Genomic DNA, 16,799 nt, shown 5'->3' with positions numbered 1-16,799 from the left:
ACAAAGACCTGACCCCAAATTCACAGGCAAATCCCACAGAAAAATCTGCTTTCACTAGGAGTTTAATAATAAGACACACCTGAGCTTGTTAGCTAGACACACTGGGGGCTGATCAAGCTGGTAGCAGTGAAACCTGGACTGGATCACACTGCTGTGCAATAGGAGTCCGATTCCCAGCGCTGATCTCTCTGTCTAAATATCCCACCGCTACCACCAATACACTGCAGCTGTATCCACTATAAAACCAGCTACAAACCTCCTTCAACCAAAGTCTATCTACAGGGTTGGGAATCAGACTCCCGCTGCACAGCAGTGTGATCCAGTCCTGCTTTCACTAGGAGTTTAATAATCAGACTCCCGCTGCACCGCTGCTTTCACTAGGAGTTTAATAATCAGACTCCCGCTGCACAGCAGTGTGATCCAGTCCTGCTTTCACTAGGAGTTTAATAATCAGACACACCTGAGCTTGTTAGCTAGACACACTGGGGACTGATCAAGCTGGGGGCAGTGAAACCTGGACTGGATCACACTGCTGTGCAATAGGAGTCAGATTGCCAGTCCCAGGGGGCTGTGTGTGGGAAGGCCAGAAGGGTTGGGGTCTGGTGATTACAGCAAGCGTTCATGCGAGAGAGAGAGAGAGAGAGTGTGTACTTACATAGAGGTCAGCTCCATAAAACCCATCCTGATACACCACACTGAGACAGAGAGAGCGAGAGAGAGAGAGAGAGAGAGAGAGAGATTGTTACTTCACTCAAGAATCATGCAACATGCAGTGCAACTTCCACCAAATAGGGGGCGCTAGCGAGGCCGCTTTCTTCTATCAGTTAACCCTCTGAGGTCCTATAATCGAACCGGGTCCGATGTTATAATGTTCTCTCTGCAGTCCGATTTTCGAGACCCTGTCCCACATCGAAAAAAGACGTCAAGCGCGAGCCTCTAGTCATTTTTTTTCCCGGAAAAAACCTTTCAATGGTCGAGTGAAATCAGCCGGAAAAAAAGGGGCGTGTCTGATAACCCCCCCCCCCTCCGCCCCACAGAGATAACACGGACACAAACAAAGGAGAGAGCTGCTTCTGCACCCAGCGCTCAAAGAACACCACAGACACCTGCAGAGCTTTTAGAGATGTTACAGGAATAAAATAACGACTCTGATCGTGTTATTGAGGGGTTTGGTGATGAAACGAGCGATCGGGAGAGGATTGATCAGCGCGCACGTCTATAAAGAGGTGTGTGAACAGAGAACAAGGGCTGGGGCTTGGCTGGAGACGCAGCGCTGAGGGTCCTTTCGAGATTCAGCCCCTTTTAAACCTGTTTCACTCTGAAAATATTTTAAACAGCGCGGGTGAAAATAGACGGGACCCCGAGGCGCCTGGCGAGCGCTGACTAAACGGACCGCTGAGGGTTAACACGTCTGCTTGACTCGGTCTCTCTTCTATCTGTTAACACGTCTGCTTGACTCGGTCTCTCTTCTATCTGTTAACACGTCTGCTTGACTCTGTCTCTCTTCTATCTGTTAACACGTCTGCTTGAATCTGTCTCTCTTCTATCTGTTAACACGTCTGCTTGACTCGGTCTCTCTTCTATCTGTTAACACGTCTGCTTGACTCTGTCTCTCTTCTATCTGTTAACACGTCTGCTTGACTCTGTCTCTCTTCTATCTGTTAACACGTCTGCTTGACTCGGTCTCTCTTCTATCTGTTAACACGTCTGCTTGAATCTGTCTCTCTTCTATCTGTTAACATGTCTGATTGACGCTGTCTCTATCTGTTAACATGTCTACTTGACTCGGTCTCTCCTCTCTGTTAAGACATCTGCTTGACTGTCTCTCTTCTCTCAGTTAAGGTGTCTGCTTGACTGTCTCCTCTCAGTTAACATGTCTGGTTGACACTGTCTCTATCTGTTAACACGTCTGCTTGACTCTGTCTCTCTTCTATCAGTTAACATGTCTGGTTGACGCTGTCTCTCTTCTATCAGTTAACATGTCTGCATGATTCGGTCTCTCCTCTCAGTTGACATGTCTGGTTGACTCTGTCTCTTCTCTCAGTTAAGATGTCTGCTTGACTCGGTCTCTTGAGTTTTTCAGAAGTTGTATTTCCTGTGTTATGAGATCATTCCCCCCCCCCCCCTTGCTCCTCGTTATTTAAGAAAAGAACACAGCAATTTAGTGCATGAGCAAATCAAAACACATCGTGCATTTTAAACACCTCCACGCACACACACAGGGAGACAAACACACACGGAGACACACGCACACACTCACAGACACCTCAAAACATGCAGCAGAAAATGTGCAGTTTAAAAAAAAAAGACAAGTTATAAATTTCCACCACAATTATAAACAAAGCAGGACTACACAATCATCTATCATGTTAGAAAAGGGTTTCTAGAACTGAATTCACTCCATCCTGTAGTTTTTATTTCGATTCAGAATGACTGGATTAAAATAAGACAACGATTACTTACTACCGTCAATATTACTATGAACAAACGCAATAAGCGATCGTCAACTTTGCTGCTATTGCAATAATGAACCAGTATGAGTTATATTATTAACGAACGTTAATCTAGGAGTTATTACTTTGGTCGATATTGTCAGTGTTATGAACGGCAGTATTAGACATTTCCACTAAGAGTACCGCTCTTACACCAAGGCATTATGAACCAACGCTAACAACACCCTCAAGGTTATCAATGCTGGTTGATCGTGATCGATATTGTAACAGAGATGCTGATCAGGATAACAGATCTTGCTCCTCACCCTGGGTACGCTGGTATGGCAGCCTGGGGCACGGCTGCCCTCACCGCGCTGTACACGGTCCTCCCGCGCCCTCTCAGGTGAGCCCCTCGGAAAGCTGCAGCGGCCGCGGTGGTGGCAGCGGTGGGATACGGGAACCCTGGGACTGGGGGGGGGGGGGGGGGGATTATTAACAGCGCTCGAACAGACCACGGGTATTCCTTCAAAACTGAAACAGACCCGTGTATTTTGAAAGTCATGTATAAACTCTGTTTTTTACGCATAGAAGTATATTTATACAAACATTATATAATTTCTAGACAAGAACCATTGTTAGCAGACAACATGACAGGCAGGAACAGTTATAGAATTTAATTATGTCCGTTATTATTATTATTAACAAGGCTGGGAATCAGACTCCCGCTGCACAGCAGTGTGATCCAGTCCTGCTTTCACTAGGAGTTTAATAATCAGACTCCCGCTGCACAGCAGTGTGATCCAGTCCTGCTTTCACTAGGAGTTTAATAATCAGACTCCCGCTGCACAGCAGTGTGATCCAGTCCTGCTTTCACTAGGAGTTTAATAATCAGACTCCCGCTGCACAGCAGTGTGATCCAGTCCTGCTTTCACTAGGAGTTTAATAATCAGACTCCCGCTGCACAGCAGTGTGATCCAGTCCTGCTTTCACTAGGAGTTTAATAATCAGACTCCCGTTGCACAGCAGTGTGATCCAGTCCTGCTTTCACTAGGAGTTTAATAATAAGACACACCTGAGCTTGTTAGCTAGACACACTGGGGGCTGATCAAGCTGGTAGCAGTGAAACCTGGACTGGATCACACTGCTGTGCAATAGGAGTCTGATTCCCAGCCCTGTAATATGACCATGATGACAGACGGAGATAGATTGGTTTCTTACAGAGTCCCAGTTCGCTCCGAGCGGCGTAGAGCTCCGGGCTGTACACGGCTCCCATGACTGGACTCAACTTCCAGCCTGCAAGAGAGAACCGCAGAGAGACGAGAGCGTCAAGGAGCCCGCTCAACACAGACCCGCACAGCTGTGGGCAAAAGTTTAACATCACCCTCTATATACGATAAACTCATATTGCTGGCTGGGACCACAGCTCCCAGCATGCCTCTGCACCCGCGGCAATGGCGAGGCATGCTGGGAGCTGTAGTTCTTCATGCTGTGGGTCTCGTATCACAAGTGATACAGACCTCTGTTGCGATACATCATGTACAGCTGTGGACAAAAAATTACATATTGAATTGCACCCCCTCTATATAGAATGAACTGATTCAGCTTCATAGAGTCCAGTGAAAGCTGCTGAATAATGTTCCCTTGTTCTCATATTGAATTGCACCCCCTCTATATAGAATGAACTCCTTCAGCTTCATAGAGTCCAGTGAAAGCTGCTGAATAATGTTCCCTTGTTATCATATTGAATTGCACCCCCTCTATATAGAATGAACTCCCAGCTTCATAGAGTCCAGTGAAAGCTGCTGAATAATGTTCCCTTGTTATCATATTGAATTGCACCCCCTCTATATAGAATGAACTGATTCAGCTTCATAGAGTCCAGTGAAAGCTGCTGAATAATGTTCCCTTGTTATCATATTGAATTGCACCCCCTCTATATAGAATGAACTGATTCAGCTTCATAGAATCCAGTCTAAAGACTGCTGAATAATGTTCCCTTTAAAAGGCTGATAATGTCCCTTGGGGCAGACTATATCCAGTGAAAGCTGCTGAATAATGTTCCCTTGTTCTCATATTGAACTGCACCCCCTCTATACAGCCCGAGCTGTATATAAAACACAGAGACACTGTACTGGCTGAATGACTGGGGGAGGTGGGAGGAATGTATTCTTTATTTTACCCCAGTGGTTTTCCTGAGGGCTGGCTGTCGATCCTGGGACAATATTCAATGCAGGGCTGTCCTTGGTATTCTGCAGCCAGAAACCTATTTCTGAGGGTAACATGAAGAGAAAACGTCACACCCAGTCACTCAGCACCGATAGCAACTGGGTCCCTTCTGGGCTACCACAGCACTCCTATATTGCACCTGCATTACACTGTGTAACACAATTTTTATTCCTGGGTAGTAAGTGTTATTTCCTAATTGCTTATGCCTCAAAAGTATAGAAAATGGCTATTATTCCCCACAAACTTTGCTTTTGTGACCAGGACAGTGATATTTCAAAATATCACTATTTCCAATGGGAAAACGGGCAAATGTGTGTCTTTTCGTTCACATAAAGTCAGAAAAAAACTACATATGAATCCAAATTAACATGTATTTATTCTAAAGTAATACAAAAATGACTACAAAAGATTTAGAAGCGAGTAGTTTTTCGAGATTTACGATTATACTGTAAATTCATGTTAATTTGGATTCATATGTTTTCTGACTTTATGTGAACGAAAAGACACACATTTGCCCGTTTTCTCAGTGGAAATAGTGATATTTTGAAATATCACTGTCCTGGTCACAAAAGCAAAGTTTGTGGGGAATAATAGCCATTTTCTATAGTTTTGAGGCATAAGCAATTAGGAAATAACCCTTACTATCCAGGAACAAAAAATAAATAAAAAAATGTGTTACACTGTGTTATTACTCAAGCACGTGTGTGTTTGTACGTATATTTCTCCATGTATGGAACCGAGTCTCCCGCTGCACAGCAGTGTGATCCAGTCCTGCTTTCACTAGGAGTTTAATAATCAGACTCCCGCTGCACAGCAGTGTGATCCAGTCCTGCTTTCACTAGGAGTTTAATAATCAGACTCCCGCTGCACAGCAGTGTGATCCAGTCCTGCTTTCACTAGGAGTTTAATAATCAGACTCCCGCTGCACAGCAGTGTGATCCAGTCCTGCTTTCACTAGGAGTTTAATAATCAGACTCCCGCTGCACAGCAGTGTGATCCAGTCCTGCTTTCACTAGGAGTTTAATAATCAGACTCCCGCTGCACAGCAGTGTGATCCAGTCCTGCTTTCACTAGGAGTTTAATAATCAGACTCCCGCTGCACAGCAGTGTGATCCAGTCCTGCTTTCACTAGGAGTTTAATAATAAGACTCACCTGAGCTTGTTCGCTAGACACACTGGGGGCTGATCAAGCTGGTAGCAGTGAAACCTGGCCTGGATCACACTGCTGTGCAACAGGAGTCTGATTCCCAGCCCTGATCTCTCTGTCTAAATATCCCACTGCTACCACCAATACATAGCAGCTCTCTCCACTATAAAATCAGCTACAAACCTCCTTCAACCAAAGTCTATCTACAGGGCTGGGAATCAGACTCCCACTGCACAGCAGTGTGATCCAGTCCTGGTTTCACTAGGAGTTTAATAAGACATTTGATATATAATACACGCAGACACCAACTCGAGTTTTTCGTTTCTTACCATTGGCGTAAGGGCTGACCATTTTCTTGTTGGTCATGACTCTGGCCGTCGCGTTATTTACCTGTACAGGTAACAGATCGTTAGAGAGAGAGAGAGAGAGAGAGAGAGAGGAGACACACACACAGCTACACTGAAACCTGCACTCCTGACTCTCGCTACACTGCTAGAGACAGAACTACACTTGACATTCATTTCTGTTGAACTTGATACAGTATTATATTATATAATACTAATAATATATATATATATATATATATATATAGACACATAAATATAATATACAGCACTAGACCCTGATACTGATGAGACACAGCCCTCTGAAATGTCTTTATAATATACAGCACTAGACCCTGACATTGATGAGATCCAGCCCTCTGAAATGTCTTTATAATATACAGCACTAGACCCTGATATTGATGAGATCCAGCCCTCTGAAATGTCTTTATAATATACAGCACTAGACCCTGATATTGATGAGACACAGCCCTCTGAAATGTCTTTATAATATACAGCACTAGACCCTGATATTGATGAGATCCAGCCCTCTGAAATGTCTTTATAATATACAGCACTAGACCCTGATATTGATGAGATCCAGCCCTCTGAAATGTCTTTATAATATACAGCACTAGACCCTGATATTGATGAGATCCAGCCCTCTGAAATGTCTTTATAATATACAGCACTAGACCCTGATATTGATGAGATCCAGCCCTCTGAAATGTCTTTATAATATACAGCACTAGACCCTGATATTGATGAGATCCAGCCCTCTGAAATGTCTTTATAATATACAGCACTAGACCCTGATATTGATGAGATCCAGCCCTCTGAAATGTCTTTATAATATACAGCACTAGACCCTGATATTGATGAGATCCAGCCCTCTGAAATGTCTTTATAATATACAGCACTAGACCCTGATATTGATGAGATCCAGCCCTCTGAAATGTCTTGGTATAACTATACAGCTTTTAAAATAGACCCTCTATATTGACTAGAAGTCTCTCTCAGTGTCTTCAGTGTGAATTCAATGGCAAACGTTTCCACTAGAAGTCTCTCTCAGTGTCTTCAGTGTGAATTCAATGGCAAACGTTTCCACTAGAAGTCTCTCTCAGTGTCTTCAGTGTGAATTCAATGGCAAACGTTTCCACTAGAAGTCTCTCTCAGTGTCTTCAGTGTGAATTCAATGGCAAACGTTTCCACTAGAAGTCTCTGAAGACATGGAGGAAGACCTCTAGCGGAAACGTTTGCCTTTGAAAAGTATAACATTTCATCAGCAATTAAAAACAGTGTAACAAAAGACGTCAAGTTAAAAAAATAAACCAAAAAATCACTTTATATTTTAAATACATTTAAAAATAACGATGATAAAAATTAACCATCACGAACATTAAAAATAAAAGAAAAAACAGATTAACATTTAGTGAGTGAAAAAGAGTCCCATTTCCAAAAGTGCAAAGACGTGTCGCATTACCAATGAGAGAGAGACAGAGAGAGATAGAGAGAGAGAGTGACCAATCAGCAAGCTTATATATACAGAACAACCAATTGCAGCACTCGAAACAGGTAGGGGGGGCGCGGGCAGAGAGGGGCAAAGGGGGGGGGGGGGGGGGGGGGGGCAGCCAATCACATCACAAGGTCTTTTATCGTTTTTGTAGCAAAAACTCTAAACACAAGAGATAGAGAGAGAGGTGGAGATAGTGAGGCATATCACAATTATCAGGTGCGTTTTTTTGAAGCAATAAAAAGGGATACAATTCTAAGATACTTCTATGAAGTTTACATAGCAAAAAAAGAGAAGGGGGGGGGGGGGGGGGGGGGGGCAGGGAGTCACCAACCAGGGTAAATAATCATAAAAAAAACAGCTAAGAATCAGGCATTATTCATCAAACATGTTACAAAATAATAAAATATATATATATATAGATGTGTGTGTATATATAAATGTATATATACATACAGAGAGGCAGAGCGCATCCACTACAAAATACCCATCAGCCATTTGGAAACGAAAAAAAGTAGAGATGAAGCAAAAAAATGTATAATAACAAAATGAATGGATGGATTAATTAAGGGGGGGTTAACTGGGGGGGGGGGGACACAGCAGTCGTGTGTGTGAGAGCTGCATTCAGGTCATCGCATTCGAGTTAATATGAGATGGTTAATAATAATAATAATAATAATAATAATAATAATAATACTAATAAATTAAAAAAAATAAATGGTCTTTTTTTTTTACGTTTTTCTCTAAGGTCTGGGAGTTTGTTGACGTTCCCTCGAAAGTCTCCACTTACCGCCCGTGTAAAACTGCCGTCTTGGCGTGTGGATTGTTACCATGGAAACTGACAACCCTAAACGTTTAAAACAAAACGTCAGGGGGACAAATAAATAAAATAAAAAATAATAAAACAAAATTAAATAAAATATCTTTTCATATATATATATATATATATCTCTCTCTCTCTCTATATCTATCTATCTATCTCTCTATCTCTCTCTCTCTCTCTCTCCTCTCTATATCTCTCTATCTATCTATCTCTCTCTCTATCTCTCTATCTCTCTCTCTCTCTCTATCTATCTCTCTATCTCTCTCTCTCTCTCTCTCTCTATCTCTCTATCTCTCTCTCTCTCTCTCTCTCTCTCTCTCTCTCTCTCTATCTCTCTCTCTCTCTCTCTCTCTCTCTCTCTCTCTCTCTCTCTCTCTCTCTCTCTCTCTCTATCTCTCTCTCTCTCTCTCTATCTCTCTCTCTCTCTATCTATCTCTCTCTCTCTCTATCTCTCTATCTCTCTCTCTCTCTCTCTCTCTCTCTATTCCAAAATAGCACTGAAGAAAATATGTGTTTAATTCAAAAGTAGCATTGTAAGGCTCTTATTTTTTCATGCACATTTAAGTAATAAAAATAAAATTAAATCCTCAATCTTTGAAAAACAATTTTGTAGCTCCCCCCCCCCCAACACAAGCACGATTTGAAAAAAAAAAAAATCAGAATCTGCTAAAATAGACCAAAAAATGCCAAGCCCTTCTTAAACTCTAACAAAAAACAAAATATATTATTGAAAAGTATTATAAAAAAAACTCTGTTCTTCATTGAATTAGCAGCACAGCTTTCAAACAGAACATGCCGTGCCTGGACTTCAAATCAAACACACACACACTAACCCTGTCACACTCACACACACTAACCCTGTCACACTCACACACTAACCCTGTCACACAGACACACACTAACACTGTCATTCACACAGACACTAACACTCAGTCACAGACACACACACTATCAGGAGACACACTCTCAAACACGCACTGTATGTAACACACACACTCAAGAGTGACACAGACACACACACACACACAATCCAGACCAAACTCTTAAAGTGGAAGCAAGCATTCAACTCTTCTCCGCTCTCAGCTTTCACATTACACAGCGTTCTCCTTTTTTAATCTATGAAATCACTTCTGATTAGCCAGTGGTGTGATGACAAAAATTATATCAAATATAAAAAAATAAATAAAACCTTTTTTAAAAATAAATAAATAAATAAATTTTGGTAGTGATCAAAATATCACAGCTTAGCCAGTCCACTAGTTCAAATTCTCCAGTCCACTAGAGGGCAGCAGAGAGCTGCAGGAGGAGGGGGAGACGAGCAGGTTAATAATGATAAAGAGCTATTGTGTTCAGGGGTCTATACATAAATCTTGCTGTTGTATTTCTCTCAACCACCAGAGGGCAGCAGAGTATTGCCAGCTAATAAATGGTACAAGATTATTGTATTCAGGTTTAGATATTTCTTGCTGCTGTATTTCTCTCATCCACCAGAGGGCAGCAGAGTATTGCCGGCTAATAAATGGTACAAGATTATTGTATTCAGGTTTAGATATTTCTTGCTGCTGTATTTCTCTCACCCACCAGAGGGCAGCAGAGTATTGCCAGCTAATAAATGGTACAGGGCTGTTGTAATCAGGTCTACATATATTTCTTGCTGCTGTATTTCTCTCATCCACCAGAGGGCAGCAGAGTATTGCAGATTAATAAATGCAAGCTCCCCCTGTGCAGATATTTCTTGCTGTGTATTTCAGAGGGCAGCAGAGTATTGCAGGCTACTCAAGGTCCTGGGGGGGGGAGGGGGATATTTCTTGCTGCTGTATTTCTCTCACCCACCAGAGGGCAGCAGAGTATTGCCGGCTAATAAATGGTACAAGATTATTGTATTCAGGTTTAGATATATTTCTTGCTGATGTATTTCTCTCACCCACCAGAGGGCAGCAGAGTAACAGGTTAATGGTACAGGGCTGTTGTAATCAGGTCTACATATATTTCTTACTGCTGTACTTCTCCCCTCCACCAGGGGGCAGCAGAGCATTGCAGATTAATAGCAGCTCCCCCTGTGCAGTGCATGGTGTAGATCAGAGTTTCTCAGACTCTGTCCTGGGGGGGGGAGGGGGGGGGGCTGATCTTACAACCGATCTCGCAATTACTGAACAAAACCCCTAATTGAACCGATAACTTGCTTCAATAGACTTTTTTCTTTTTATTTTAAAATTGTTTTCAGCTCTTAAAAGTTGAAGCAGCCAGAGGGGTTTTTCTTTAAGAAAAAACAAAAAAACAACTTAATAATAAAGCAAATCTAAAATATAAATTTACAAAAACGGACGATAACTGTGATATTTGAGACCTGTACCAAGCTAACCACCATTAAACTTTACCTCACAGCTGGGGTTTTTGGGGGGGGGGGGGGGAAAGGGGGGTCTGGGGGGGGGGGGGGGGGGGGGTACAAAAGAGCAATTGCTGTCATAACCCTAATTAGGGATTCTAAAATTGCACCCCCAAATTTGACAAGTGAAAACGTTAGAATGAGAGACAGACAGACAGACAGACAGGAAGCACTCTCTGTGCAAAACCTACTGGGGGGGGGGCAGGAGATCCTAAAACGTTTAATATCTGTGCATTAAATATATAAAACTAATCCGCGATGAGCGTGGGGCGTCTCTCGTGTAGAAAACAGACATCCCGGAGAATAAAGTCTCAGCAAACCGAGCACTCTCTCTCTGTCTCTCTCTCCCCCTCATCTCTCTCTCTCCTCCCTCTCACTCTCTTTCTCTCCCCCTCCCTCCCTCTCTTTCTCTCTCCTCTCCTCTCTCTCTCTCTCTCTCTCCCGGCGCTGTACTGCTCTGCACGGCTCTTCAAAACGAGAGTCCCCGTGCGCTGCACGCGCGATCCAGACTGCTGGAAGCGAGCGGCGGAGCGGGAAAGGGGAGGGGGAGGGGGGAGATTCTGGGACTCATCCTGGCAGGTAGAATTATCCTAGCGGGGCTCAGCGGTTTATAAAAAAAAAGTATGAAAACACAATACAGGCTGATTTAGGACTAGGGCAGGGGGTGTCCCACTCTGGTCCTGGGGGAGGAGGGGAGGGGGGGGGGTGTTCAGCCCTGGGAGGGTCCTGGGGGAGGAGGGGAGGGGGCGTCCCTCTTTGTTTTTGTTCCAACTGTACCCTAAATTAATTTAACTGGACCGGTTCAGCTGCTGATAAGCATCGCATTTGGTCTAACAGAGTAATTCAGGGCAGTAGAGACAGAGAGACATGAAGCACACTCACTCGCTCACTCTACACAGGGGTATGAAAAGGAGGGGTAGGGAGAGGGGGCTGAGTTTGTGGAAACGGAGAGAGAGGGGGGGTGTATCTTTCTGAGAGAGAGAGGGAGGGAGGGAGGGAGGAGGGTGTCAATCATATTCTACATTTGGAAGAGAGAGAGAGAGAGACAGAGAGAAGGGGGGCGTCGATCACAGTTTCTGCATTTGGAATAGAAAGGAGAGGGAGAGAGGGAAGAGAAAGATGAAAAAGGAGAAGGGGAAAGAAGAGATGAAAAGGGTGAAAGGAGGAGAGAGCAAGAGAAGGGGAAAGAGAAGATTGAGAGGGGGAGAGAGAGGAGAGATGAAAAGGGAGACAGAAAGAAGGGGAGAGGGAGGAGAGAGAAGAAAAGGGAGAGAGAGAAGAACCGAGAAACACTAACAAAGAACAGAAAGTAATAAAGAATGAGTAGCAAGGAGAGGAGAGAAACAGAAAGCCAGGAACTAAAGAACGAAGGATGACGAGAGGAATGAAAAGCAATGAAGAACAAACAAGATAAAAGAACAAAATGAAAATAAACAAAAGACTAAAATCCATCGATAAAAGAGAGAGAATCTCACAGAACTGGAAACACAGAACATGAGAAAACACAACTAACAAAACCAACATTCAAAACACAGAATATCAACCTGGAAGCAAAACGAACACGAGAATTCACAAAAACAGAGGCGTCCGGTGGGGGGGGGGGGGGGGGGGGGGGGGGGGTCGACTAAGAAACCAAAGAGAGAGAGAGAGACGGGCGAGATGAGAACAAGCGAGATGAGAAACGAAAGTGAGGGAGGAACACGAACCTCGATCTTCCTCCCCTCGACCAGAGAGCCGTGCAGTGCCTCCCTCGCCTTCTCAGCATCTTCACCAGCCTCGAACGTGACAAAACCAAACCCCTGAGAGAGAGAGGGAGAGAGAGAGAGGGGGGAGAGGAGGAGGGAGGGAGGGAGGAGGGCGAGAGCGAGTCTCGGAGAGATCAGAGGAGAGAGGGAGAGGAGAGGGCCTCTCTCCGAGCGGGGAGAGGGAGAGACGAGAGAGGGGGAGGAGAGCAATAGCTATCTCTCTCTCCATCTCTCGTGATAGGAGGAAAGCTGAGGGGGAGGAGAGAGAGGAGACGGGACAGAAGAGCAATTATCAAATCAAACAGCAATTAATGTAAAACCACACATTTAAAAAAAAAAAAAAAACGCATTTATTTTTACTTTTTTTTAAAGTGATATAAAACATGTGCAACGTTCACACCAAGAAAAAACCCTGCAGTGACGAGAGCAGTGAACACGGGCAGAGTCTCCATTTCTTACTGGAGAGAAACGGAAACCGCCTTACCTTGGAGCCTCTCTCGTTAAAGATAATTTCCACATCCAAGATCTTCCCAAATTGCTGAAAAACAAAAGCCACGCGAAGTAGAAACGTCAGCCTCTTTCTAGCACATCATTATTCGTTCGTAATATCGTCTTATTTTTGCTTTAACAAATAATAATTTGGAGATGTTTGTTTGTTTGTTTGTTTGTGAAACTAGGCCGGAAATGAAGCAGGGGGACTCACCCCGAACATCTGCCTGAGATCGGGGTCCCTGAATCGGAAGGGGATGTTGGAGACGTGCAGCCTCTTGGGGGTGGCTTTGGGGTCCACACTGTCGGAGGGGTGTCCATCTGTCTGTCCGTCTGTCTGGGCTGAGCCGTCTGTCTGCTAGAGAGAGAGAGAGAGAGGAGGTTATAACTCCAATATGAAACCCTGTACAGAACTACAGCTAAATAAATTCATTTTTGTAATCTTTTTCCTTAAAAGGAAAGCATTGTAAAGCACAGAGAGGTCTGGTAAAGCACAGGGAAGCATTGTAAAGCACAGAGAGGTCTGGTAAAGCATAGGGAAGCATTGTAAAGCACAGAGAGGTCTGGTAAAGCATAGGGAAGCATTGTAAAGCACAGAGAGGTCTGGTAAAGCACAGGGAAGCATTGTAAAGCACAGAGAGGTCTGGTAAAGCACAGGGAAGCATTGTAAAGCACAGAGAGGTCTGGTAAAGCATAGGGAAGCATTGTAAAGCACAGAGAGGTCTGGTAAAGCACAGGGAAGCATTGTAAAGCACAGAGAGGTCTGGTAAAGCATAGGGAAGCATTGTAAAGCACAGAGAGGTCTGGTAAAGCACAGGGAAGCATTGTAAAGCACAGAGAGGTCTGGTAAAGCACAGAAAGGGTCACTCACAGCGCTGGTTCCTGCGTTGCTGTTGCTCACACTGCCCCCTGTGTTGCTGGTGCTGTTGCCCGCCTGGCTGTTATTTGCCCCGCTATCCCCTGGCCCTTGCCCCGGGGCAGCCCCGTACATACTGAGGGGCAGATCCTGCCCGGGGAACTCTGGCACGATGAACTCTGACCCCAGCCCGTTCTGGGGGGGTGGGGGGGGAGGGAAAGCGGCGAAAGGAGGAGGCAGTAAACCGTCCGCGCCAACTGCAGGATCCTGAGAGCCCTGCGGGGGGAGACAGAGAGCAGAGAGACAGCGCTCAACACCAGAGAGTTTACAAAACGAGGGGCAATTCCGCCCCACCTCGCTCGTTTGAGTCGTCAGCAGCGTACTGATCCCAGAATCTCATCGAGCAGCTTCTTGAAGGATCCCAGGGTGTCAGCTTCAACAGCATTACTGGGGAGTCGGTTCCAGACCCTCACGATTCTCTGTGTGAAAAAGCGCCTCCTATTTTGTGTTCTGAATGCCCCTTTGTCTAATCTCCGTTCGTGAGCCCTGGACCTTGTTTCTTTTTTCAGGTTGTGAACAAGGTCAGTGTGTGTGTGTGTGTGTCCCTGAGCGAGTCGCTTCACCTCCTTGTGCTCCGTCCTTCGGGCGAGACGTCAAACAAACGAGGTCCTATTGGAAGAGACTCTGCAGCAGCAGCAGTTGTTGGTGATGCAGAGTTCACCCCCCTAGTCTCTGGAAGCCTCTTTGGGAGAAAAGCCTCTGCTGAACGACACGCTAATAATAATAATAATAATAATAATAATAATAATAATGTCTAGTTGAGCACGTCTCTTGTATCTGTGGCTCTAAAGGGAGGATCTGTTTAAACTCTCAGCAGCAGTGTGACTGTGACCCTGTGAGAGCGAGTCAGAGTGTGAGTCACACAGAGCTCCAACACAGCTGAGACAGAGAGAGAGAGAGAGAGAGAGAGAGAGAGTCACACAGAGCTCCAACACACCTGAGACAGAGAGAGAGAGAGAGAGAGAGAGAGACACAGAGTCACAGTGTCTGAGAGGTTCACTAGACTGTCACTCTCTCATCTGTCTCTCTCATCACAGAGAGAGTCATCAGGTGAGGGTGGAGAGAGGTGGGAATCTGGGACTCAGAGAGGAACTCTGAGAGAGCTATGAGCTCTATCTCATCTCCCTTCTCTCAGAGAGAAAGCTACACACAGAGAGAGAGAGAGAGAGTGCGAGAGAGAGAGAGCTCCCACAGTTGAGACAGAGAGAGCGAGAAAGAGAGAGAGAGGGAGAGAGAAAGACAGAGAGAGAGAGAGAGAGAGAAAGAGAGACACAGAGAGAGAGAGAGAGAGTCAGAGTGTGAGTCACACAGAGCTCCAACACAGCTGAGACAGAGAGAGAGAGAGAGAGAGACACAGAGTGCAAGTCATTCACAGCGCTCCCACAGAGAGACAGAGAGAGAGAGAGAAAGAGAGAAGAGAGAGGGAGAGACACACACAGAGACACAGAGAGAGAGACACAGAGTGCAAGTCATTCACAGCGCTCCCACAGTTGAGACAGAGAGAGAGAAAGAGAGAGAGAGGGGGGAGGGAAAGAGAGGGAGACACACACAGAGACGCAGAGAGAGAAAGAGAGACAGACAGACACACACACACAGTCAGCCATTTCTAAATTAGTTCTTTTTAGAATTCAGCAGAGAGAGAGACACTCCCGCTGAATAAATAATGCTGCCTCTCCCTCCCTCAGTATTAAATATTGATGGTACTACAGTAATTGCATCATTGTGACCCAGACACAAAAGCTCTCCAGTTCCCTCAGGAGAGAATGGAGGGGGGGGGGGACGGATTACGACGAGAGAGAAGACAGAGAGAGAGAGGAAGAGAACGGAGACAGCACAGAGGACAGAGACTACAGAGAGAGAGAAGAGGTCAGAACATTGAAAGTCATTCACAGCGCTCGTGGGTGAGACTTAGGAAGAGAGAGAAAGGGAAGTGGAGAGGGGGGGGGGGGTGAGTGCAAGTCATTCACAGCGCTCCCACAGGGGAGACAGGGTGCTCTAATAGATTAGTTTAAAAGCATCTCTTTCCTAACAGGGGTGTCGTGTTCCATTTTGATTTAGAGTCAACAGAAGACCATTTACAAACACAGCCATGTGATCCAGTCCTGCTTCAGCACTAGAGAGAGTCACTCCCGCTGAATAAATAATGCTGCCTCCCCCTGCACAGTATTAAATATTGATGGTACTACAGTAATTGCATCATTGTGACCCAGACACAAAAGCTCTCCTAGTTTAATAATCAGACTCCCGCTGCACAGCGGGGGGATCCAGTCCTGCTTTCACTAGGAGTTTAATAATCAGACTCCCGCTGCACAGCAGTGTGATCCAGTCCTGCTTTCACTAGGAGTTTAATAATCAGACTCCCGCTGCACAGCAGTGTGATCCAGTCCTGCTTTCACTAGGAGTTTAATAATCAGACTCCCGCTGCACAGCAGTGTGATCCAGTCCTGCTTTCACTAGGAGTTTAATAATCAGACTCCCGCTGCACAGCAGTGTGATCCAGTCCTGCTTTCACTAGGAGTTTAATAATCAGACTCCCGCTGCACAGCAGTGTGATCCAGTCCTGCTTTCACTAGGAGTTTAATAATCAGACTCCCGCTGCACAGCAGTGTGATCCAGTCCTGCTTTCACTAGGAGTTTAATAATCAGACTCCCGCTGCACAGCAGTGTGATCCAGTCCTGCTTTCACTAGGAGTTTAATAATAAGACACACCTGAGCTTGTTAGCTAGACACACTGGGGGCTGATCAAGCTGGTAGCAGTGAAACCTGGACTGGATCACACTGCTGTGCAATAGGAGTCC

General features: G+C 45.0%; 2 protein-coding genes across 4 annotated transcripts in view; one reads left to right on the top strand and one right to left on the bottom strand.

Annotated features, from left to right (window-relative positions):
• LOC121306080 (myosin-9) overlaps nucleotides 1-12 on the top strand; it is a 9,150-nt gene extending 9,138 nt beyond the window's left edge. The window contains exon 3 of the mRNA XM_041237784.1: nucleotides 7-12. Coding sequence (XP_041093718.1) covers nucleotides 7-12 — 6 coding nt within the window. The remainder of the gene's footprint in view (nucleotides 1-6) is intronic.
• A 482-nt stretch (nucleotides 13-494) lies between these two features.
• On the bottom strand, nucleotides 495-14,596 carry LOC121306157 (RNA binding protein fox-1 homolog 2-like). 3 transcript variants are annotated; one of them, XM_041237895.1, is made up of 10 exons: nucleotides 14,564-14,596; nucleotides 13,956-14,216; nucleotides 13,299-13,439; nucleotides 13,080-13,133; nucleotides 12,557-12,649; nucleotides 6,135-6,195; nucleotides 4,612-4,701; nucleotides 3,651-3,725; nucleotides 2,759-2,900; nucleotides 495-695 (listed from the first exon to the last, which is right to left on the bottom strand). In XM_041237895.1, exons 2-10 carry the CDS (start codon nucleotides 14,073-14,075, stop codon nucleotides 620-622), a joined length of 852 nt encoding a protein of 283 aa, XP_041093829.1. In that variant the 5' UTR covers nucleotides 14,076-14,216; nucleotides 14,564-14,596; the 3' UTR covers nucleotides 495-619. The 3 variants fall into 3 exon arrangements, with proteins under 3 accessions (XP_041093829.1, XP_041093828.1, XP_041093830.1); XM_041237894.1 differs by having other exon boundaries at nucleotides 496-695; nucleotides 13,299-13,442; nucleotides 14,564-14,593; XM_041237896.1 differs by lacking the exon at nucleotides 4,612-4,701 and having other exon boundaries at nucleotides 498-695; nucleotides 13,299-13,442; nucleotides 14,564-14,591.
• Between the last annotated feature and the right edge of the window lie 2,203 nt (nucleotides 14,597-16,799).

The sequence above is a fragment of the Polyodon spathula genome, chromosome 46 (assembly GCF_017654505.1).
Source record: "Polyodon spathula isolate WHYD16114869_AA chromosome 46, ASM1765450v1, whole genome shotgun sequence".
Taxonomy (NCBI): domain Eukaryota; kingdom Metazoa; phylum Chordata; class Actinopteri; order Acipenseriformes; family Polyodontidae; genus Polyodon; species Polyodon spathula.
The sequence above is the reverse complement of the archived record's forward strand: the minus strand, read 5'-3'. Positions and strand labels throughout refer to the sequence as shown.

Excerpts from the sequence above, each read along its gene's own strand:
- LOC121306157 (XM_041237894.1), bottom strand. The coding sequence starts at position 14,075 with ATGTACGGGGCTGCCCCGGGGCAAGGGCCAGGGGATAGCGGGGCAAAT. Across the intron at positions 13,134-13,298 it reads ATCTCAGGCAGATGTTCGGG|CAATTTGGGAAGATCTTGGA; the intron begins GTGAGTCCCCCT and ends TTTGTTTTTCAG. Across the intron at positions 6,196-12,556 it reads TCGAGGGGAGGAAGATCGAG|GTAAATAACGCGACGGCCAG; the intron begins GTTCGTGTTCCT and ends TTACCTGTACAG.